Source organism: Eurosta solidaginis, chromosome 3 (assembly GCF_040869045.1).
Source record: "Eurosta solidaginis isolate ZX-2024a chromosome 3, ASM4086904v1, whole genome shotgun sequence".
Lineage (NCBI taxonomy): Eukaryota > Metazoa > Arthropoda > Insecta > Diptera > Tephritidae > Eurosta > Eurosta solidaginis.
In genome coordinates this window covers 255,325,509-255,350,208 of record NC_090321.1, presented here as the reverse complement: position 1 = coordinate 255,350,208, position 24,700 = coordinate 255,325,509, and the positions used below count along the sequence as shown (strand labels likewise).

Genomic DNA, 24,700 nt, shown 5'->3' with positions numbered 1-24,700 from the left:
AAATCGTTCATTAAGTTGTAACCTATCTTTTTTTTATTTGAACAGCAATAAATAACGAGTCATATGTAAATATATTTACATACTCGATTCAGACTGACGCCTTTTTTTACCGGTTTTTACAGTAACACTACCTGATGGATTTTTATTTTTTTGAAACTTCTTTTGATGCATGCGGTTGTGGCTCATATCAACACTTTTTCTTATGGCTTTTTCGAATTGATCCCGACCTTCCTCAGAAAAAACGCCTACAAAATGAAGAAGATAATTATCATTCATTATTTCAATTAGAAAGCAACTCCAAATTAAGAAAACCATTACCGTATAAAACATGATTTATTAGCTTCAACTTTGACAGAGCTCTCTTTGTATTTCTTCCATCATAATTAAATGCAAATATGAGATCGTCGGTCATGACTTTACGAAAAACTTTATCCAAAGTACCATTGGAACCTTTTAGTTGATTAAGGTAGAGTGCCTGCAATAATGTTTAATTGAAGTCATTTTAGATTCAATATAATTTCGTATTACCATTGCGTTAACATATTCTTTTTGCTCCAACTTTTCTTCAAAATCTTTAATTGCGTCGATACTGGCCATGGGAAAGGAGGCAGAAATTTCAATTTGAAGTTCATCCATAGGAAGTCCCATGTACTGAAAGTTTTCTGGTACTGCAACTGGGTCGTTTGGCTTATCGGATTTGAGTGCCTTGGCTTCTTCATCGTCAAGTTTTTGTGTCAAACGACTCACTCCACTCAGTACTTTGCTTACCAGTACTTTACATTCGCGAATGCATTTATTTTGAGCCATCAGTGCTACTTTGTCAACGGCCTGTAATATGTTCAACTTTGTTTACAACATTCCTATGGACTTACGAACGAAAATCTGTTATCATTTTACAATACTGTTCAGAGCCAGATTCTTTCTTATCGAAAATTATTGTTCGTGTCATACAAGTATCTGTTTTTGGTTATTTATGCAAGGGTCAAAACCCGTCTAAAAAAATTTTAATTATCCACTGAACCGTTTTGTAAAATGGTATCCATATTCTCTTACATTTTCTTCAAAAGTTGTCTCTAATGCATGAAGTCGTCTTTCAATTTTTTGCTGATTTGCAATAATTACTTTTTGGGTTTGGAAAATTTGAATAAAAATAGAACTGCAATCTATATTGGAAAAAATTAAACAATTATTTAATTAGTAGCGGCTATGTATGTGCCAACCATTTGAGCAGTGCAGATTTTATAATTAAGCTACCTAATGCAGAACTGGGATCAATTTTTGGAGCTTTTGCTATCCCATCAATGGACTCTCCATCTAGTAATGGATCCAAGTCCGTGATATTATCTAAAAGACGCAGGGTTTCTTCGTCTTCTACACTGTCCTCGCTGTCGGAAGCTTTTATTTCCGGCACATCGGTACGCGCAAACCTATCAATATCCCTGTAGTTTTCTATATTTTTCTTAAAATTCGCCCTTTCTTCACTCATCGCAGTACTAAAACTTCTATCCATTTCAAATATATGCTGTTTTATTTTTGTTTGCAGGTTTCGTTTATTTGACTTTTCTTTAATTTGTTTACTGTTTCTGTGCGGCTTCAGCAGAAATGCAAGTTATACATCGATAGTTCGAGAATATCGATATATTGATCCGAAACAAGAGATGTGTATAGGTTAGACTGTATCGATATTGACAATAGCCATCATCCCGCCGCATCGATCCTGAGCCAGATAAATAATTTTGAATGTAAAAGCAACAACGACTCCAGCCATATAAAAGACTGATTCAATTTGTGAGCCAGATAATTTGGTAATTTCTTGTCTTTAAGGGCGAATTAAGGGTGACTTATAACCATAAAGCCATAACCAGATAAAACAGCTGATCGAACCTACCTTATGGAAATCAATGTAATCGATTAATGGTGCCACACCATAACGCTAACTCGATTACATGGATTTCCATAAGGTAGGTGGGATCAGCTGTTTTATCTGATTATGGCTTTATGGTTATAAGTCACCATTAATTCGCCCATTAGTTGGCAACCATTCATAAGCCACGACACATAGCAGATTTTCGTATAGATGCGTTCTACTAACGCATAAGATCGTTATGGGTAGATTGCATGTATTTTTATGGAGGACGGTAGATTGAGAGACATTGGCGCCATCTGGCATGGAAAAGTAGCCAACTTCCAAATTTTGTTACAAGCAAAGCACAAGAAGAAGAAAATGCCATTTGCTTTGGCTAAAGGACCAATAAATGGTGACTTTTATTCATATAAATTATATATATGTGATATTAATCGATTACATTGATTTCCATAAGGTAGGTTCGATCATATATCATGATGGAATTATAGAAGGTGGCGCATGTAAACATTATTTTATGGGCAATTGTTACGTCATTTACTTTTAGCTCTTGTTTTTTTCTCTCTTTCTTTCATTCGCTGAAGCAGGCAGTCAAATGTGACGTAGTTGCGCAGGACGAAGCAATTTTGAAATCATGAATGCTCAATCTTGTGTGAGTGATTTGTATATATACATATATATATATATATATATATTCCTCACAATTTCAATATAATGATTATAAGGAACCCTAGCTGTCAAGAGGCATAACTGGAGCAATCCAGCTGCCTTTTGTATGGCATAGAACTTCGCTTTGCAGACACGGCATGAGATTGACTAACCTTGTAGATCATTCGAATAAAGCTCAACCCTAGTTCTTCCTTCAATTTTTTATCCGCCTGTGTACGTTGTAACTCTGCCCATATCTCAACTGAAAGGTACTCAACATCCTGGAGATGGATATCTCCACTGAAAGGTACTCAACATCCTGTAGATGGATATTTATAACTGTTGTGATATACTCCGTGTCAGACTGTCAGTTTTGATACCGTTTAATTGTCCAGCTGCCATGTCATCTAAAGTCGGTTCGTGTTCGTAGTGGGCTGATATCTACATATTGGTTTCTCCTAGTCTCAGACCTAATAATGTTTGAGGTACCAGGTGAAAAATTAATTTCTGTCCGAGATGCGCTGCTGCCTGCATGTCTTTAAAGTAGAGTGGGGGCCGCCCTCTCTCTCTGCTTCCATAGGCGGGTTCCGATAAAAGTATCATCTTACATTCGCATAACATGACCTAGCCAGCGAAGCGTAAAGCTCATACAGCTACGAGTAATCTAGAAGAGGGTTTATAGTTGCGCCGTTCGAGTTCGGGAAGTTGAAGGTGATAATTTTTGCTTTTCTAATAAAAAGGACGCTCTGTTTTAGTGAGAGAGAGAGTCGTATGAACACACTTAGTTGTTGTTGTGTTAATATGCGACTACCATTTTTCTTTTTTCTCAAAAGGTTTCCACCCCCTTGAAGGGTGCGCCTGGTAGTGTTGATGATCATACAGGTGAGCGTATTGAAAATCTATGGAACGAAAGACCCTAGAGTTCCGTGTCGTACATGGTCCCTACTGAAGGCCATTGTTTTTTCGTCTACGTCTATGTCTACGAAGCTTGCCAGACAGTAATCTGTGTTCCTCAGATCATAATCCTGATTGAAGGCGATGCTGTGGCATCATAGGAAGGTATCCATGGGGTCAGAGTTCTGATACTGCGGTTTATTTAATCCCTGCGACCATATTGGCGATGCTGACTTGAAAACGTCCGAGTCTGCCATATACTTCAGACATGATCAAATATATAAATTGTAAAGAGAAACCCAACTTCGCTGTTTGGACGAGGTACTAAAAAACGAATTTTTTAACTTTTTAATATAGACGAAGTATTCTAATCCGCGTGCGGAGTTTCAACATTTTTTCAATGATACGTTCTAATGTACTTGATATTGAGTTTGATGCAAAAAAAGAAGGCGACACGAATGGCCTACCTAAACGTGACAACTTCGGCTTATTTTATAAAAACACCGAAGTTGACACGTTGTAATTTTTTTTAATGAGTGCATATATGTATGTTTACCTAAAATCAAAATATATAAACAAGTGTGTAATTTAATGGATTTTCATCTGATTTCGATTAAAATGAACTATCAATGAATAAGGGGGTTCGCTTTCAAAATGTATTATGAAATTTGACATTTGATGAATAAAAAAAGACAAGCGACCCGTAGGCACCTTGTGCAATCAATATAAAAGTCTCTTATCAAATATCAACAGAAATCAGCTGTTCTATCAATCAATTAAAACTTATAGCTTGCGCTGCCATCTGGCGAATGTTAGCAACTGCCGGTAATGCAGTGTTAGTTCTTATTAAATATTCACAATAGTGCCATAGTACAAATAGATTTCTTTGTGTGCTCATAATCGTTTATTTTTAACAAATTATTTTAATAAAATATAGCTTAACAAAAGTACTACGACCAATAATGCCCAAAGCTTGCTAATAGCCCGAATCTCCATCTTTACAACTATAACTCTTTTTACAGATTTGAATTTCAAATAAGAGCGAAAAATGGACCCGTACATAAAACCAGCAGTTAAAAAAAAAAATGTAAGGCGCGATAACCTCCGAAGAGATCTAAGGCCGAGCTTCTCTTCCAATTTGCGTCGTGCTCCTATTGATTTTCCCTACAAATCGGCCGGACGGGACCTACATGTTTTATGCCGACTCCGACCGGCATCTGCAAGGCAGATGAGTTTTCACTGAAGCTTTTCATGATAGAAATACACCCGGAGCGCTTGCCAAACACTGCCGAGAGGCGACCCCGCTTAGAAAAATTGTCTTCTAATTGAAAAACCTTATTTCTAAAATTTTGATGTTGTTTTGCCCGGGGTGTGAACCCAGGGCATACGGTGTGGTAGGCGGAGCACGCTACCATCACACCACGGTGGCCGCCAGCAGTTATAAATAATATATATGATGCCCCAGTGCTCTCAGCACAAACAATCAGTTGCGAAATAACAAGCATTGTAAATTTTACCAAGTAGCGCAACTAAAAGCTGATCGGTGAAAATTCGCACATTCACACGCACAGTTCTCGACTCAGTTTCAAAAAAAAACTTTAAATTATTTAATTCAAATTTTAAGGTGAGATAATTCTTGCCAATTTATGTATACAGAATATATATGGCGTTTTTGTTGTTATTAAAACAATAGTTTTATTTATATTAAAGCTTTTATCATTTTTTTTAACTTTGAAAAAACTCCGAACACCATTCCTTCATTATATGATATTCGACTGCCTAGTCCACTGCCTTCCACTCTATTCGCAACATAACCTTTACTTAAGCTGCCAAACTATATAGTAAACAATGATAACAAGCAACTGTTCTCCTATTGCAACTGAATTACGAATGCGCCATGGTTCAACTATATACAGGTTGGCTCATCTGTAAAGCAACAAAATATGTCTGTTCAAATTGTCAAAATCTGTGTATTGGTGTTGGTGCGAATGGTATGGAATGGAAACATAAAACTTAGCAGCTTTTGTATGTGTAAGTAAAATGTTGCCAATGTGTTGGTTTCATGTTGAGTTTGCCATCTCCTTTTGGCAATCCCTTCGACCATGCAATGACATAAATAAAATCAGCTGATGAGATGAGCCAACCTGTACATAATTGAACCATGGAATGCGCTGTGCAGTCATAGTAATTCGCGAAACTTGTAGAAAATTCTATGGAAAGGGCTAATTACACTTCCTTTACCCTAACGTCATAGTCGTAACCATACTCATATCCTTAACCATCTCCAATGTGATCGATTAATGGTGCCTTAACCTAAAAATCGTGAAAATTTCAGAAAAATTAAGAAAACGCAAAACTTACAAACATATTCCACAAACAATAAGTCTGTTAGTCATAACGTATCCAAAACAATGAATAAAATCTACAATAAGTTATTAAAATCACCAACTCAAATATCTTTAGGTTATGGATATGGCGAGAAACCTAAAACCAATTGGTTGGCTATGGTATGGTTATGACGTTAGCGTTACGATATGGCACCCATTAATCGATTCAATCTATATATATAAAAAGAAGTGTACATTTTGATTGTCACTCCATAACTCGAGAACGGATAGAAATATTGCCATGAAATTTTTACGAAAGATGATGATTGTTTGTTGATTTTGAAATCCCAAATCGGTTTAGCCATTCTTGAGTTATGATTTTTTTTTAGAAAAAATTCAATAGGTATATAAAATTCTTCTGTCACGGTGTTAGAGGCTTAACTCCTCCGAAACGGCTGAACCGATTCTCATCAAATTTTGTGAGCATATTGGGTAGGTCTGAGAATCAGCCAGCGTCTACGCTACGAGCATAGGATCTTGAGATCAAAACGTGGACCCGGGTACTCCTAGAATGTGCTTATACAATATGGATATCAAATGAAAGCTGTTGATGAGTGCTATAGTGCAGGATAATTTTCATACAACTGGGAGGCTAGGGTCTCGAGATATAGCATAAAACGTGGGCCCGGGTACCCCTAGAATGTGTTTATACAATATGGATATCAAATGAAAACTGTTGATGAGTGCTATAGTACAGGACAATTTTTATATAACTGGAAGGCTAGGGTCTGGAGATATAGCATAAAACGTGGACACGGATACACCTAGAATGTGTTTTTACATTATGGGTATCAAATTGAAGCTGTTGATGTATGCTTTAGTACAGAGTAAGTTTTACACCGCTGGGTGACTACGGTCTCGAGATATAGGCCAAAACATGGACCCGGATACACCTAGAATGTGTTTTATATTATGGGTATCAAAGGCGGCCACCGTGGTGTGATGGTAGCGTGCTCCGCCTATCACACCGTATGCCCTGGGTTCAACTCCCGGGCAAAGCAACATCAAAATTTTAGAAATAAGGTTTTTCAATTATAAGAAAATTTTTCTAAGCGGGGTCGCCCCTCGGCAGTGTTTGGCAAGCGCTCCGGGTGTATTTCTGCCATGAAAAGCTCTCAGTGAAAACTCATCTGCCTTGCAGATGCCGTTCGGAGTCGGCATAAAAACATGTAGGTCCCGTCCGGCCAATTTGTAGGGAAAATCAAGAGGAGCACGACGCAAATTGGAAGAGAAGCTCGGCCTTAGATCTCTTCGGAGGTTATCGCGCCTTACATTTATTTTTTTTTTTATCAAATTGATGCACCAAAGTCTATATATATATATTACATTGAATAGATTAATGGGTATGGCATAATGTTAACGCCATAACCATACCATAGGCGACCAATTGGTTTTAAGCTGTAGACTTTGGTGCGTTATCGGCACCCTTCAAAAAACGCGAGTACTCTATAAATAATGTAAGGAATACTCCTTTGGGAGTATAGGACTGCTCCAAATCTAATCTGTATTCATACAAAAAATGTACTCCAATTAACATTGCGATGTCCTAGGAGAGGAGCAGGTGATCCCACTCTCGCTTTGTTTGTGAGTATTCCATAGAGTACATACGTGAGAGTACTTTCCAAAGTACTTTCACTGTTGTACTCCATGGAGCACCCACAGAGGATCATATGCCAAAGTACTAAAGAGGAATTGTGTCGGAAAGAATTATCGAAGTGAATTTAATTTAAACTGAAAGTAAATGAAGAGGGGCAATACAACTTGTATATTTTATACTACGAATATTCTTATGTTATTTAGCATTTGCGTGAATAAAGAAACTAATATTTCTCTATACATACTATAGTATGTATACATAAAACCAGTGCGCAGTTGCATTTTATCACAGTTGCCATAGTAAAATTTTATTATCAGTTATTTGTATGTAATATTTTACTTTTGGCAACTCTGTTCGATCGTCATCGCGTCGCGATCACGGTCGTTAAAAAACGAGCAATGATCGGCTGATGGTGGTCCGCAAACGCATTGCAAAGGAGTATTGTTAGAGTACTCCAACATGAAGAAAATGGAACACGTAATCCAACAATTTTTGCAGGGTAACCGTATCGGTAACCTTATAAAAGCTGATGCGACCAACCTTATGGGAATCAATGTAATCGATTATTGGTGCCATATCGTAATGCTAAGGTCGTAACCGGATCGTAACCAACCAATTGGTTTTTGGTTTTCCGCCATATCCATAACCTAAAAATATTTGAGTTGGTGAATTTAATAACTGTTTGTAGATTTTATTCATTGTTTTGGATACTTTATGACTAAGAGATTTATTTTTTGTGGAACATGTTTGTAATTTTATGCGTTTTCTAAATTTTTATGAAATTTTCACGATTTTTAGGTTAAGGCATTATTAATTGAAGATTGCGCATTCACGATTTCAAAATTGCTTCGTTCTGCGTATCTACGTCACACTTGACTGCTTGAGCGAATGAAAGAAAGAGAGAAAAAAAAACAAGAGCTAAAGGAAAATGATGTGTAAATTGCCCATAAAAAATAGCTGATCTTTTGTTTACATGCGCAATGCGCAATCTTGTGTGTGTGATTTGTGATGGTTATCATCATATATATTGTCATGGATATTAACATCACTAAGTTATATCATCACTAAGGCGATGCCAAGGCCACGATAAGCAGTATTTACGTCAATAATCAAATCATGTATACACATATATAAGGCAGCCGAAAGATGTCACACACAGATGCATTTACTTATACGCCAATGTATGCGCGAGAGACTGTAAACTACAAACATTCACATCAATAATTCAATCATAATGTACCTACATAAACGAATAAATAATTGCGTCTACACATATGTACGTATACGAGCAGCGGAGCGGCAATGCACAAACACATACATATATCTTATCTGAGTTGTCACAAGAGAGAGCAATAATTTGTGCACGTAGTTGTGGCTGGCGATTTTGTAGCCGAAACTAACTAGTAACTTCTGGAAATCGAAGAGCCTAGAAGTATGCAGCATAAACTATAAAAGCGGGGCAGGCGAGTAAGAAGTAATTCAGTTTGATTTGAGTTGTCAAGCAGTTTGATTAAGACGATATCTAGCGAGCAATAGCAGTGTTAAGCTGGAGTCATTGGAGCCGTATGTCGTAACGCTGTATCCGTATCCCTAACGTAATCAGCTGTTTATCGTTACGACGGTAAACCAAAACCCAATTGGTTGGCTACAATACGGTTACGACCTTAGTGGCACCAATAATCGATTGCATTGATTCTCATAAGGTTGGTCGAATCAGCTGTTAAAAGGTTACCGATACGGTTGCCGATAAAGCACCAATGTCTCCAGCTTTATTTTGAATAGTAGAGTTTCATTGAGCTATCAACCAGTGTGGTTATTAAGCAAGCTATTCGTTGCACAGTTTGTTATTGTAAAGTACTTTAATAAAGGCCATTTTGCATTATTACAAATTGGAGTTATTTATTAAACAGTTTAGTGATTCGAACTTAGCAGAGGATTGCAAATAAGAGGATTTGCAGCAAATACGTTACAATTGGTGTCAGAAGAGGAATTGTTGAATAAATTCCAGAAGACAACAAGGACATGGCAAAGTTCAGTGAATTAAAGATCCAGCAACTGAAGAAGGAGTTTGAGAGCCGTGGATTGAATACAAGCGGCGTTAAACTCGAACTTCAGGCACGGCTACGAGAGGCAATGGAAGCAGAAGGAATTGATGTGGAAGAGTATGTCTTTCACCTTGATGGCGAGGAGACAACAAAAATTGAAGAGAAAAACGAAACATCGCAGACGGTTACCAGCACAGACTTGAACATGATATTGGCTGCAATATCTGCACAAACATCGACAGTATCATCAATGTCGTCGCAATTGGCATCCCAACTGGAAGCGCAAGAGGCACGTATAACAGAAATATCATCGCAAATATCCACCAACATGTCATCTCAACTAGAAGAACAGAAAACGTATATGTCATCTCAACTAGAAGAACAGAAAACAGATATAACATCTAAGATGGAATCCCAAGAGACACGTATAACATCAAAGATTGAAGCACAAGAAACGCGTATTTCGGAAATGTCAGCACAGATATCATCTCAGATCTCCACACAACTCGAAGAGCAGGAAGCCCGTATATCATCTAAACTGGAAGCGCATATGGAAGAAAAACTAACCCAGTTTCATGAAGGTTTCAGTGGTCGACAGGATAAAATCGAGGCCGAGGTGGATGCTTTGAGAGGGCGTATCGAGCAGTTACAACTAAATCGTCCAGCAGTATCAGCGAGTAATCCAAAGGTAAAAACACCATCCGTTGACGGTTCTGTTCCTTTCCAGGTCTTTAAGCTACAGTTTGAGAAGACCGCAGCAGTGAACAACTGGAATGCGGAAGATAAAGTTGCTGCACTGTTCGTGGCATTGAAGGGGCCAGCAGCGGAAATCCTACACACGATTCCCGAAGGAGAGCGGAACAATTATGAAGCATTTATGGCTGCTGTAGAACGACGTTATGGAAGCGAGCATAGAAAACAGATATTCCAAATTGAGTTGCAAAACCGCTACCAAAAAGCAAATGAGACATTGCAGGAGTTTGCTTCAGATGTTGAAAGGTTGGCTCATCTCGCAAATGCGGACGCACCCGTGGAATACACCGCGAGGGTAAAAATCCAGAGTTTTATAAATGGCATACGAGACGTGGAAACGAAGCGAGCTACATACGCGAACCCAAAACTGACATTTGCTGAAACGGTATAACATGCATTGACTCAGGAAACTGCCTCCCTATTGAGTAAACCAGCATATAAGGCTCATCGTGTAGAAGTAGAAAGGCCAGAATGGGTAGACACAATTTTGGAAGCACTGAAGGGATCACAACAGAAAAATGCCGGAGTTATTAAATGTTTCAAGTGCGGCAACCCAGGTCATATTGCACGACATTGCAGCACCGGTCCCAATAGCTCCAACAATGTGGGTGGCCGTAAACGCAGAGCTGAAGGAGATGAGCAAATCTCCAAGTCCACTCAATCGTTAAACTAAAGCGAGTCAGCCGCAAGGGGCGACAGCTGGCTCCCTCAATTGAATGCCCCATAATCTCTATCTCACAAATTGGAAGAAGGTCAAACAATCTTACTGTCGGAGGACATGTGGATGGAAAGGAACGTTTACTGACTGTAGATACGGGTGCATCTCATTCCATCATTCGAGCGGATTTAGTCAACAAGAAGATAACACCATTACATGGAGCAAGATTGCGTACAGCCACTGGAGAAGACAGCACGGTTCTAGGAGAAGTATCATGTGAAGTCGCAATTGGGAACGTCACGGTAGTACACAATTTTATAGTGGCAGAGATTGTTGATGAAATCATAATTGGAGTGGACTTCTTAATCGACCAGGGCATCAAGATCGACATGCAAAGCAAGACGATGCGATATAAGAACATGGATGTACCACTTAATTTCGGCTACGAGAGAGGCTACAGCAGTAAACGAATGCTGGTGGAAGAGAGTCAGCGAATACCACCAAAATCCGAAGCAGTCATCTGGGCAAAGGTTGATGGAGATTGTGGGACAAACAAATTGTGGGTTGTCGAAGCAGCAAACAAATCAGCACTGAACATACTTGTAGGAAACACCCTGGCTATGACAAAACAAAATGGACGTATTCCGGTAAGAGTACTCAATGAGTTCAATTCACCACTCAAACTGACTAAAGGAGCTATTTTGGGAAGATGCCTAGAGGCTGAAGTAGTTATTAACTGTGAACAGCTCCAGGAACACGTTTCAGCTAGTAATACTAATCTTTCAAATGATATCACGGCATGGACGCAGGGGCTAGAGGAAGCATATCAGAGTAAGGCAAAACAACTGCTCCTAAAGTTCGCGAACATATTTGACCAGGATGGTTCTAAACCAGGCCGCACCAACGTTGTGAAACATCAAATTGACACTGGAGATGCGAGGCCGATCCGTCAAGATCCACGTAGTGTTCCACTGGCGAAGCGGGAAGTTGTGAGTCAAATTATACAAGAAATGAGCGACAGCGGCGTCATCGAACCATCAGCTAGTCCCTGGAGCTCACCGGTAGTACTTGTAAAGAAGAAGGATGGAAAAATGAGGTTTTGCGTGGACTACCGGAAGTTGAATGACGTTACGAAAAAGGATAGCTACCCATTTCCAAGAATTGACGACACTCTGGACTCGCTCTCGGGTACGAAATGGTTTTCCACACTGGACTTGAAAAGCGGCTACTGGCAAGTGGAGGTAAAAGACGAAGACAAAGAGAAAACAGCCTTCAGCGTCGGAGATGGTCTTTGGCAATTTACAGTAATGCCCTTTGGACTATGTAATGCACCAGCTACTTTCGAGAGACTCATGGATCAGGTATTGAAAGGACTACATTGGAAAACATGCTTGGTGTACCTGGACGACATCATCGTATTGGGCAAGAATTTCGATGAACATCTTAAGAACTTGGAGGAAGTTTTCCAAACAATAGCTGGCGCTGGTCTGAAGTTAAGTCCCATAAAGTGTGCGCTGTTTAAAAAGGAAGTAAATTATTTGGGTCACAAGGTAACGACAGAGGGCATCTGCACTGCGAACGAAAAGATAGAGGCTGTAAAGGATTGGCCAAGACCACAGAACCTACATGAATTAAGAAGTTTCCTTGGGCTGTGCACATATTACGGCCGATTTGTACAAAATTTTTCCAGCGTAGCCCATAGCCTCCATGAGCTTACAAGAAAAAATAAAGCTTTTGAATGGAAGAAGGAGCAAGCAGTGGCTTTCCAAACATTGAAGGAGCGTTTGTGCACTGCCCCAATGTTAGCATATCCGATTCCAGGAGCAACATTTATTCTAGATACAGATACGAGTGGATATGCTATAGGAGGCGTTTTATCACAACTGGTCGATGGACAGGAGAAGGTAGTTGCATATTACAGCCGTTCGATTGGAAAACCAGAGAGGAACTACTGCGTTACGCGGAGAGAGCTGTTGGCATTGGTAGAGTGCGTTAAACATTTTCACAAATACCTCTACGGCCAGCGATTCCGTGTCAGGACAGATCACGCAGCTTTAAAATGGCTACTGCAGTTCCGTAATCCGGAAGGACAATTGGCACGGTGGATCGAGCGACTACAAAGCTATGACTTTTCCATTGAGCATCGAAAAGGTAGTACCCATGGAAATGCCGATGCAATGTCACGAAGACCATGTAGTTTGGAATGCAAGCACTGTTCAAAAGCCGAGGCTAAAGAAGACATTATAGATGTCCGGCTAATGACTATAACATGTACAGATGAATGGGACAAGGAACAGCTAAGAAAGTGCCAGCTAGAAGATGCAGATCTGTCACGTGTTATGCAAGGGCTCGAACGAAATGAAAGACCAAACAGAGAAGAGATGTCAGCAGAGAGTCCCATTGCGAAGTCATATTGGGCACAGTGGAACAGTTTAGAATTGATATCCGGTTGTCTTCATCGAGTATGGGAGAGTGAGGATGGTAAATACAAGAATACACTGATAGTTGTTCCCAGAAAGAGGATTCCTGATGTGCTCAGCGAGCTGCATAATGGTCCCAGCGGAGGTCATCTTGGAATCACGAAGACGCTCGAGAAGATTAAACAGAGATTCTATTGGGTTGGTTGCCGTCAGTCGGTCACTAAGTGGATTGCGAACTGCGAGGTTTGCAGCAGAGCGAAAGGGCCCAGAACACGAAGTCATGGCCAGATGAAGCAATATAACTCAGGTGCGCCATTTGAAAGGATCGCTATGGATGTCGCCGGTCCATTTCCTACTAGCAACGGCGGAAACAAATATGTACTGGTAGTTATGGATTATTTCAGCAAATGGCCAGAGGTATACCCAATCCCAAATCAAGAAGCGGAAACGGTAGCAGAAGTGTTTATAAACAATTGGGTTGCAAGGTATGGTGTACCAATGGAGTTACATTCTGACCAAGGCAGGAATTTCGAATCAGCTGTGTTCCAGGAAAAGTGTAAGTTATTGGGCATTCGAAAAACACGGACAACTGCATTGCATCCTCAATCCAATGGTATGGTAGAACGATTCAATAGAACATTGGAGGAGCACTTAAGGAAAGTAGTGGACAAGTACGATAAAGAATGGGATACCCGCATACCATTATTCTTGATGGCTTACCGATCAGCAGTGCATGAGACAACGGGCCAAACCCCTGCAAAAGTAATTTTTGGCAATGACCTTAGACTGCCAGCTGATTTGAAGTTTGGGATAGATGCCAACGCGGAGAGAAATGTCAGGAAATCCACTAGTGATTTGGAAGAAGAGCTAAGAGAAATACATGATCTGATAAGGCAACGAACAAAGATTATGAGTGACAAGATGAAAGCCGGATATGATAAAGCAATTAATTCAGAAGGTTTACAGGAAGGAGATTTGGTGCTGTTATACAACCCGCAACGAAAAAAAGGTTTGTCCCCGAAATTGCAGTGTAATTGGGAAGGCCCATACAAAGTTATAAAACGGATCGACGATGTAGTGTACGCATACAAACCATCGGTAAACCACGAACCAAAATGAAAGTGGTCCATTTGGAAAGGCTGGCAACGTTTAGATCGGGAGATTTGTCTGATCGGTACGATCAGACTTAGGTGGAGGGCAGTGTCACGGATATTAACATCACTAAGTTATACCATCACTAAGGCGATGCCAAGGCCACGATAAGCAGTATTTACGTCAATAATCAAATCATGTATACACATATATAAGGCAGCCGAAAGATGTCACACACAGATGCATTTACTTATACGCCTATGTATGCGCGAGAGACTGTAAATTACAAACATTCACATCAATAATTCAATCATTATGTATCTACATAAACGAATAAATAATTGCGTCTACACGTATGTACGTATACGAGCAGCGGAGCGGCAATGCACAAACACATGCATATATCTTATCTGAGTTGTCACAAGAGAGAACAATAATTTGTGCACGTAGTTGTGGCTGGCGATTTTGTAGCCGAAACTAACTAGTAACTTCTGGAAATCGAAGAGCCTAGAAGTATGCAACGTAAACTATAAAAGCGGGGCAGGCGAGTAAGAAGTAATTCAGTTTGATTTGAGTTGTCAAGCAGTCTGATTAAGACGATATCTAGCGAGCAATAGCAGTGTTATTTTGAATAGCAGAGTTTCATTGAGCTATCAACCAGTGTGGTTATTAAGCAAGCTATTCGTTGGACAGTTTGTTATTGTAAAGTACTTTAATAAAGGCCATTTTGCATTATTACAAATTGGAGTTATTTATTCAATAGTTTAGTGATTCGAACTTAGCAGCGGATTGCAAATAAGAGGATTTGCAGCAAATTCGTTACAATATATATTACACTAGCAGACCAGGCAGACGTTGTTCTGCCCTAAATTTGGCCTATCTGCATACATTTTAATAAGATTTTTCCGTCTAACTCTGCCCTACCCCTCTACACTTTTTCCTAATCTTTTTATTCACTCCTCCCTCCGTTTTTTTCGCTTCATCTCCATCTTCGTCTCATTCTATCTCTTTCTCAGTCTCCTTCTCTCTTCTCTCAAGTTTTTCTCCTTCTTCTTCATCTCTTATTGCCAGTCCCAGAGGGTGGTATGTATTTTGTTCCACTCCCACTCCGAGTCGCAGTCTCAGTCGCAGTCCTAGACCTAATCCCAGTCCCAGTCCCTCTCGATACGAAATTTCAGGCAAATCGAATAGGACGAATGTAAATAGGTATGTGGGTATTATTAATTCTTGCCTTTATTTCGTCTTCGCATGCATATTTATCAGTTTTGCCAGGTTGATGCGACTAAATTGAATACCACAATGAACTTTAGAGATCTCAGCAACATCTTTCATTTGATATCCATAATACACACACATTCTAGGTGTATCCGGGTCCATGCTTTGGCCTATATCTCGAGACCGTAGTCACCCAGCGGTGTAAAACTTACTCTGTACTAAAGCATACATCAACAGGTTCAATTTGATACCCATAATGTAAAAACACATTCTAGGTGTATCCGGCTCCACGTTTTATGCTATATCTCCAGACCCTAGCCTCCCAGTTATATAAAAATTGTCCTGTACTATAGCACTCATCAACAGTTTTCATTTGATATCCATATTGTATAAACACATTCTAGGGGTACCCGGGTCCACGTTTTATGCTACATCTCGAGACCCTAGTCTCCCAGTTGTATGAAAATTATCCTGTACTATAGCACTCATCAACAGCTTTCATTTGATATCCATATTGTATAAGCACATTCTAGGGGTACCCGGGTCCACGTTTTGATCTCAAGATCCTATGCTCGTAGCGAAAAAAGGGTAGACGTTGGCTGGTTCTCAGGACTACCCAATATGCTCACAAAATTTGATGAGAATCGGTTCAGCCGTTTCGGAGGAGTTAAGCCTTTCTGCGTTGGCGGCCTTCGGCCGCGCGTATAAAAAATTACCATGGGAGACCAAATCTATATCCATGCAAAACACTTTTACCCACAGTTTTTTTGTGGGTACATAATAGAGATATACGCCACCGATAAACGCCGCCGCCGATTTTGGTCGTTTTTCGCACGCCGCCGCCGAATGTCAAAAATATCGGCGCGTTACTATATTTTCTACTCGTTTAACACTGTTTAGGCCATTTATTGTTCATGTCGAAAATTGGTCTGATATGGTCGAAAGTGGTATAAACGGATGCGCATCACTGCCAGTTATAAGATACTAATTGCGAAACTTAACTCTTTATAACTATTCAAAAGTTATTTAAAATAACAGACGCTTTCGATGTCAGCTTAACACGGACTTTGCATCACCCAATTCAGCAAGTTATTAAAACAAAACACTACAGGGAAAGTTATATAATTAATTTATATGCTCACTTTATATTTTTAAAAAAATTAATAATGAAGAATTAATTCAAATAAAATGACCCAAGGCGAACATGTTTTGTCCTCAAGAATAAGCGAAATCAGTGATGCAAAATCCTTTAGCTGGTTCTAGGGGCATAAACACTCCTTTGAAATTATTCTTACCTCATACTTAAGTTGAGGATATATGTACTTATGAGAAAGGCTTGAAAAATCATTAGTCTTGCATTCAAACATCTGTTGTTTATTTGCGAAACTATACTAATAGCGTCTGAAATGTTAATTTTGATTTTCACACTTCATCCTTCAACACCCAAGTCTCCCGGTTTGACATTTCGTAAAGTTGGCGGCCCTATCAAAAACTAGTCCCTTGGAGTGAATCGCATTGATTATAGCCTATCAAGCAAGTTTAAATATCACCTACACGTTACGGTTCCTTTTACAAATGTCAATACGTAGGCACATATATCTACCAGGTGAGGCTTTGTCCTTCGCAAGAACACTCAAAGTGGTGAAGCAAAAGCTTTCCCAAGACAGTGGAACTAATGACCGTGTGTGATACTACACTAACGTAGTGGACAGTCGAACTTGTCTGAAAACTGAAGCTACGCGGTCATCCATAATGAGCTCCTATATCGTAAGGCCGGAAAACAGTAGTTAACAACTTTCAACTTAAAATCTGTCGACTTTCATTCTAAATATGATTTAACGAAGACTATTGAAGTCAATATTGTGAACACAAACGTCTGCAATCTTTGGTCTACATTTTAAAAATTTTATCCAGGGTCCTTGTAATACGATTATACGATTTTCACCCATTCCGCAATGACATACACTTAGACGAGGGCGGCATCCTTGGCCGAATAGTCACTCCCTAACGTTTCAAGGTCCTTCTGTGGTGTAGATCGGAAGCATAGCTCGACAAAAGCATCCGTTGGAAAGTCTTCGGGGCTACGCCTAGAGCTTCTAGGAAAGTGACGTCGACGAAGGTATGAGTTCGAAGCCGCAGCGCTATAGCTTCTGTGCTGGCATATGGTGTGAGGCTCAGGAGGCGTGGTAGCGACTGGTGGTAGGGATCCCTACTGTTTGCACATCGGGAATTATAGCTTTTAAAAAACAGCCGAAAAAACTGGAGGCACCCTGTGCCACGAGAGTCATGAGTATTAATAGACCATTAGTAGCAACCCTAAGTCGCCTTTATGCGTGACCGCCAAGGAGCGACAAATGATTTAAAGAAATTGTGTTCGCGACGATTATTAGGAGTTAACCCTAGGTGAAACTACTACGCTTTGCACGAGATATACAAGCAAAAGTGTGAATATTTTATGTATCTCTATTTCTTTTCAGCAGACGCAGCAGTACCAATTCCATAGACCGGGGTTAGGTTCAAAGCCTCTCTAGAGCAAGCGAACGAGGGACAATCCCTTCGCAAGGAGCTACTCCTGAAAATTTTTGAACCGTCTTTTGATGCAAAACCCCCGGATCTTTCCGAAATGGCCAACACGGTGATGTCCTTAAATACATATAAACAAAACCCTTACTCTAACAATACTCCTTTGCAATGCGTTTGCGGACCACCATCAGCCGATCATTGCTCGTTTTTTAACGACCGTGATCACGACACGATGGCGATCGAACAGAGTTGCCAAAAGTAAAATATTGCATACAAATAGCGCTCCGGGTGTATTTCTGTCATGAAAAGCTTTCAGTGAAAACTCATCTGCCTTGCAGATGCCGGTCGGAGTCGGCATAAAACATGTAGGTCCCGTCCGGCCGATTTGTAGGGAAAATCAATAGGAGCACGACTCAAATTGGAAGAGGAGCTCGGCCTTAGATCTCTTCGGAGGTTATCGCGCCTTACATTTTTTTTTTTTTAACTGCTGGTTTTATGTACGGGTCCATTTTTCGCTCTTATTTGAAATTCAAATCTGTAAAAAAGTTATAGTTGTAAAGATGGAGATTCGGGCTATTAGCAAGCTTTGGACATTATTGGTCGTAGTACTTTTGTTAAGCTATATTTTATTAAAATAATTTGTTAAAAATAAACGATTATGAGCACACAAAAAAATCTATTTGTACTATGGCACTATTGTGAATATTTAATTAGAACTAACACTGCATTACCGGCAGTTGCTAACATTCGCCAGATGGCAGCGCAAGCTGCTGTAAGTTTTAATTGATTGATAGAACAGCTGATTTTTGTTGATATTTGATAAGAGGCTTTTATATTGATTGCACAAGGTGCCCACGGGTCGCTTGTCTTTTTTTATTCATCAATTGTCAAATTTCATAATACATTTTGAAAGCGAACCCCCTTATTCATTGATAGTTCATTTTAATCGAAATCAGATGAAAATCCATTAAATTACACACTTGTTTATATATTTTGATTTTAGGTAAACATACATATATGCACTCATTAAAAAAAATTACAACGTGTCAACTTCGGTGTTTTCATAAAATAAGCCGAAGTTGTCACGTTTAGGTAGGCCATTCGTGTCGCCTTTTTTTGCATCAAACTCAATATCAAGTACATTAGAGCGTATCATTGAAAAAATTTTGAAACTGCGCACGCGGATTAGAATACTTCGTCTATATTAAAAAGTTAAAAAATTCGTTTTTAAGTACCTCGTCCAAACAGCGAAGTTGGGTTTCTCTTTACAATTTATATATTTGATCATGTCTGAAGTATATGGCAGACTCGGACGTTTTCAAGTTAGCATCGCCAATATGGTCGCAGGGATTAAATAAACCGCAGTATCAGAACTCTGACCCCAGGGATACCTTCCTATGATGCCACAGCATCGCCTTCAATCAGGATTACGATCTGAGGAACACAGATTACTGCCTGGCAAGCTTCGTAGACATAGACGTAGACGAAAAAACAATGGCCTTCAGTAGGGAACATGTACGACACGGAACTCTAGGGTCTACCGTTACATAGATTTTCAATACGCTCACCTGTACGATCATCAACACTACCAGGCGCACCCTTCAAGGGGGTGGAAACCTTTTGAGAAAAAAGAAAAATGGTAGTCGCATATTAACACAACAACAACTAAGTGCGTTCATACGACTATCACTAAAACAGAGCGTCCTTTTTATTAGAAAAGCAAAAATTATCACCTTCAACTTCCCGAACTCGAACGGCGCAACTATAAACCCTCTTCTAGATTACTCGTAGCTGTATGAGATTTACGCTTCGCTGGCTAGGTCAAGTTATGCGAATGTAAGATGATGCTCCGGCTCAGGAAGTACTTTTATCAGAACCCGCCTATGGAAGCAGAGAGAGAGGGCGGCCCCCACTCCACTTTAAAGACATGCAGGCAGCAGCGCATCTCGGACAGAAATTAATTTTTCACCTGGTACCTCAAACATTATTAGGTCTGCGACTAGGAGAAACCAATATGTAGATATCAACCCACTACGAACACGAACCAACTTTAGATGACATGGCAGCTGGACAATTAAACGGTATCAAAACTGACAGTCTGACACGGAGTATATCACAACAGTTATAAATATCCATCTACAGGATGTTCTGTGGAACGATCGTGCTATTGAATAATCAGGATGATTAAGAGGCTTGGGCACTGCTACAACAACAACAACATTACGAGGCTTCAAATCCCCTTGAGAAACTTTATATCATCATCATGACATTTTCACTTCATCGCTCCTTAAATAATGTCTACCCAGTCTGGCCTTTCTACTTCCGCACGATGAGTTTCGAACGCAGGCTGACTCTAAGCCGAGACTGTTTCATGCGGCAGAACATGTCATATCGTTTAGAAAAAGTTCCTTTTACGCTTCACAGAAACTACGATTGCGTCCGCATTTTAAGGGTGATAACAAATGCAAATTTATGCAAAGCTTTATTAGTCTTAGAGGCTTTCAATGGTGGCCTGCAATGTTTCATATTAGTTTCCTTATGCCTTCAGAATGGTCTCAAAAGGTGTCTCTTTTAATGCCATGAACAGACACAGTCGCAGAAAGGATGAGCTTTTACCCTTGGAGTATTTGTTACTGCATTTGGAATTCCTGGGTAATACCTTTCAAAGCATCCATTCCGGCCGCTATAAAATCTTATCTGCCACTCAAAATGTACTAAAATCGTGTGACCATGTTATGCGAATGAAATGTGATGCTCCGGATAAGAAAGTATTTTTGTCGGAATCCGCCCATGGGAGTAGAGGAAGAGGGCGTCCCCCACTCCGCTGGAAGGACCAGGTGGAAAACGATTTAGATTCATTTGCTATGATCAACTGGCGCCAGTTAGCCTAGCAAAGAAGCGACTGGCCTGCCTTGTTGGACGGTGATAATCGTTTGAACTGTTAAGTGAGAATTAAGCAAGTAAGTAAATAATATATGTACGTCCCCCCCTAAATTTCAAGCTATTCAGAATATTATGACGACATCTGGTACATATGTATATACATATGTGTATATATGGACCTACAAAGCTTCATCATCATTTGAGTTAGATTAAATTAGATGGAACGGACCAGTTCGTACTGACCTCACATATACTGAAAGCGTTCATAGTATTACCAATCCCATAAAAAACCAGGTTATAAAATAACACCGTCCTCTTGGCCAATTCTACTTTCTGCTTCTAGAACGTGCAACCCGAATTTCCAGCTATTTCAGCTATAACTGACGAGGCCTAATTTAAAAGCATATGACGTCAGAACGCAATACCGTATAAGAATACTCACCAAAAGCATAGAGTCACTCCTTTTTATGACAACACTAACTTTGTTAGTCTAATGCCATAGGACCTGTAGTATCTCTTCGTTGCCTTTTATGTACATATGTGTGTAAATGATGATTGATTTGTTTATTTAATAACCGCTTAGTGATGTGAGTATGACTTAGTGATACTAATATTCGTCACAAAGCATTTACTATTTGATTGATCCTGTGCACATCTTACGTCCCGTTTATACCGCACAATCTGATTGGGACGTCTGTGGTACAAGCTTCAACTCTCCTTAGCTAGCTTATCATAGCTACATATCTAATCGCATATGACCAAGACCATTTATAGGTTTATGCTTCTCCTTATCCCGATTCTTATAAGATATTTTTACACTAAAAGCTTTTAGATGTTGTGCTATGCGAGTTCAAGTGGTGTTCCTCCAGTATTTTGATTGCTTTGGCCACGGCTACTACTTCTGCATGAAAGATCCTATAGTAATCTGGCAGGTAGTAGGATCTGCTTTTTTCCGCGTGAGCACAGTCTGCGGTATACCATAAACCTTCCACTAGTTTGTAGTAGTAGCTCTAACGCCCTATTCGAGGCAGTGACACGAGATCAGGTAGTCTGTCCGCAGAGTATTAGATGACGCTATACTAATATGGCCCTTTGGTATGCGCTCATGCTTCACCGAGACATTGAGTCTCCTAACGCTATGTTCTTTGCCACCGGCCTGCGTTTGAAATGGGCAGAATGTCATACAGCGCAGCCATCGGCGTTGTTGTCAGGACTCCCGTTATGCTAAGCATTGGTAGACATCGACCGTGTCCCTCCGAGGAAGTTTGCGCCGAACTTCTCTTCCAATTAACGCAATGCTCCTTTTTAGATATTAATTAATGGTCGGGGCGGGACCTACATGTTTATCTCGCACTGAAAATCTTTTTTCTAAAAGTTGCTTTGCCCGGGACTTGAACCCAGGGCCGCCGGAACATGCTACTACCACACCACGGCGGCCGCCTGCTAGACCACTTTTATGAGGTGTCTGTCCACAAAACATTGACTCTATAGTACAGGATAGGCTTTACAATTGCTATAAATACGCAAAAAGCAGTATGTATATGACCCAAGAAGGACGGTGCGTAGTCCCAAATTCGGTGAAATTATGTAGACACTGTATTACACCATATAGCATTGAGCAAACAAAAAAAGTTTCGCACCCACGAGACTACAAAAAAAATATTCTACCAGTAATTTTTTACTTCCTTTATATTAGGTCGGTTGAATGTTTGTCCGCTTTTCATACAAATCTTGCAATCGATTTTTAAGTAACTTCTCATTGAGCTACAAACGTCAAACTTTACACATAGGTTAGAAAACCGTGACAAAAGCGATAAAAGGAAAAAAATCCGTTGGGTGGCGAACGGATCGAAATACTTAGATAAGAATTTGAAAATTTCAAACCAGCTTTTAAGTAACTTCTCGATGTGCTAAATACTTGAAATTTCAAGCATAATTCAGAGGTCGATGACAGCCGATGACACGATACAAAAAGATTCGCTAGGGGGCGCACGGGATGATATATTTAGAAAAATCGTACGAGGGAATTTTGGGGATTGATTTTTATGTAAGTTCTCATTGAACTACAACTGTAAAACTTAACAGATAGGTTAAGACACCGAGAAAATGTAAGAAAAGGAGAAAAAAAAAAAAATTGAAGCACTTCCTTTACATATATAAATGGACAAAAATCAGCGAAAGATGTCTCCTTATATAAAGACATATTCTTGCTAAACTTTGACTTTTAAATTTTGACACAGAAATTGCAAAAATATTTATGAGAAGTAAAAATATAAAGGTGGAGCGTAATTGATTGACTATTAATATCAAGGCGAATTCAGTAGAGGTGGTGTTATCCCAACAGCTGATTGCTTCTTCTTGATAATTTTCCTTACAAAGCCTTGTACAACAAAATGTCAGTTAATCGAAATCTATGAAAATTTTCTTTTGACTTGACATTCGCTTTGCCACCACCTGGTATAGATTCGCCTTGATTAATATCTTCTTTCCTACCAACTTTCCAATCCAAGTAATGTGTGCTCCACTTAAATTTAAAAATCAAAGCAATAGTAGCAAGAATATGTCTTTATATAAGAAGACATTTTTCGTTGATTTTTGTCCATTTATATAAAGGAAGTGCTTAATTTTTTTTATTTTATGATTAAATCAGCACCTTTTATTTATAAATCTGAATTGCTGACGCAGCCACATTCAAAAACACCCAACAGTTTCAATTACAAACAAGCAAACAACGAATATAAGGAAAACAATGCAAGGTACATACTTATTAAATAGCAAAGCAGCTTGAGTTGAGCTCTATGGCTTTACATTCCTTAACAAGTAATTTCATCTGTTCACCAACAAACAATTTATTCGACCAACTGAGCGAGTTCGTGGAGTCTACAAATATATGGGCGACGCACACTCACCTCGGCTTGAATCGATTTGTATTGCCATTTTGAATGAGTTGATGGAGATCAAAGTGTGTGTAAGTAAATGCAAAGTGGAGCTACGACAACAGTTGATTTACTCCGAGGCCGCGCGCGTAAATGTCGCTACAAAACATTTCTTGCTTTTCTTGTTATATATCACATTCCCATTAACAATGCAATAGAAGGCGGTTGGTGGTGCAAAATTTTGCGATTTTGCCGATGACTATTCCGACGCTGATTCTCACGCAACGAAGTGCTCCAAACTATGCACCAGAGCAATATCCACTACACCACATACGCTGAGATAAGGGGCTGCAGCAACGTCGCGTCGATATGCCAACACAAAAAGCAAACGTCGACATTGTTTACAGCGCTGCCTCACGTTTCGTCGTCGTGACGTTGGCGCTCGGTTGCCGTCCTTTTCCCTCTACTTGCAGAGCTCCTGTCTTTCGCATTGGTTTTTTAGATAATTTTTACTTGTTTATTATTATTATTATTCTAAAACGGCAACGACACTAGCAAAGGGGAGCATAACAACAATGACAACAAAAACTATAATAGGAAAAATATAAATAATAGCAACAACAACAACTCCATTTCAATGTGCATACGACAAATGGTTGCTATTGCTGGCTAAAATGATATGTGGAGAATATTTTATTAATGTGATGTTGTTGTTGTAAGAACCTTTTGCTTTGACTTAAATGTGGTGCTGTGTAATGAAGGTTTTTGCCCACTTTATCCTGCGTATGTTTTGTTTGTTTACTGGCAGCTGATGATGTACAGAGCCGAAGAACCGGGTTAGGTAT

General features: G+C 39.6%; 1 protein-coding gene across 2 annotated transcripts; it reads right to left on the bottom strand.

Annotated features, from left to right (window-relative positions):
* Window positions 1-10: 10 nt before the first annotated feature.
* On the bottom strand, window positions 11-24,099 carry LOC137245397 (uncharacterized). 2 transcript variants are annotated; one of them, XM_067776000.1, is made up of 5 exons: window positions 23,889-24,099; window positions 1,054-1,163; window positions 529-828; window positions 319-475; window positions 11-245 (listed from the first exon to the last, which is right to left on the bottom strand). In XM_067776000.1, exons 1-5 carry the CDS (start codon window positions 23,914-23,916, stop codon window positions 76-78), a joined length of 765 nt encoding a protein of 254 aa, XP_067632101.1. In that variant the 5' UTR covers window positions 23,917-24,099; the 3' UTR covers window positions 11-75. The 2 variants fall into 2 exon arrangements, with proteins under 2 accessions (XP_067632101.1, XP_067632100.1); XM_067775999.1 differs by lacking the exon at window positions 23,889-24,099 and adding an exon at window positions 1,255-1,615.
* Between the last annotated feature and the right edge of the window lie 601 nt (window positions 24,100-24,700).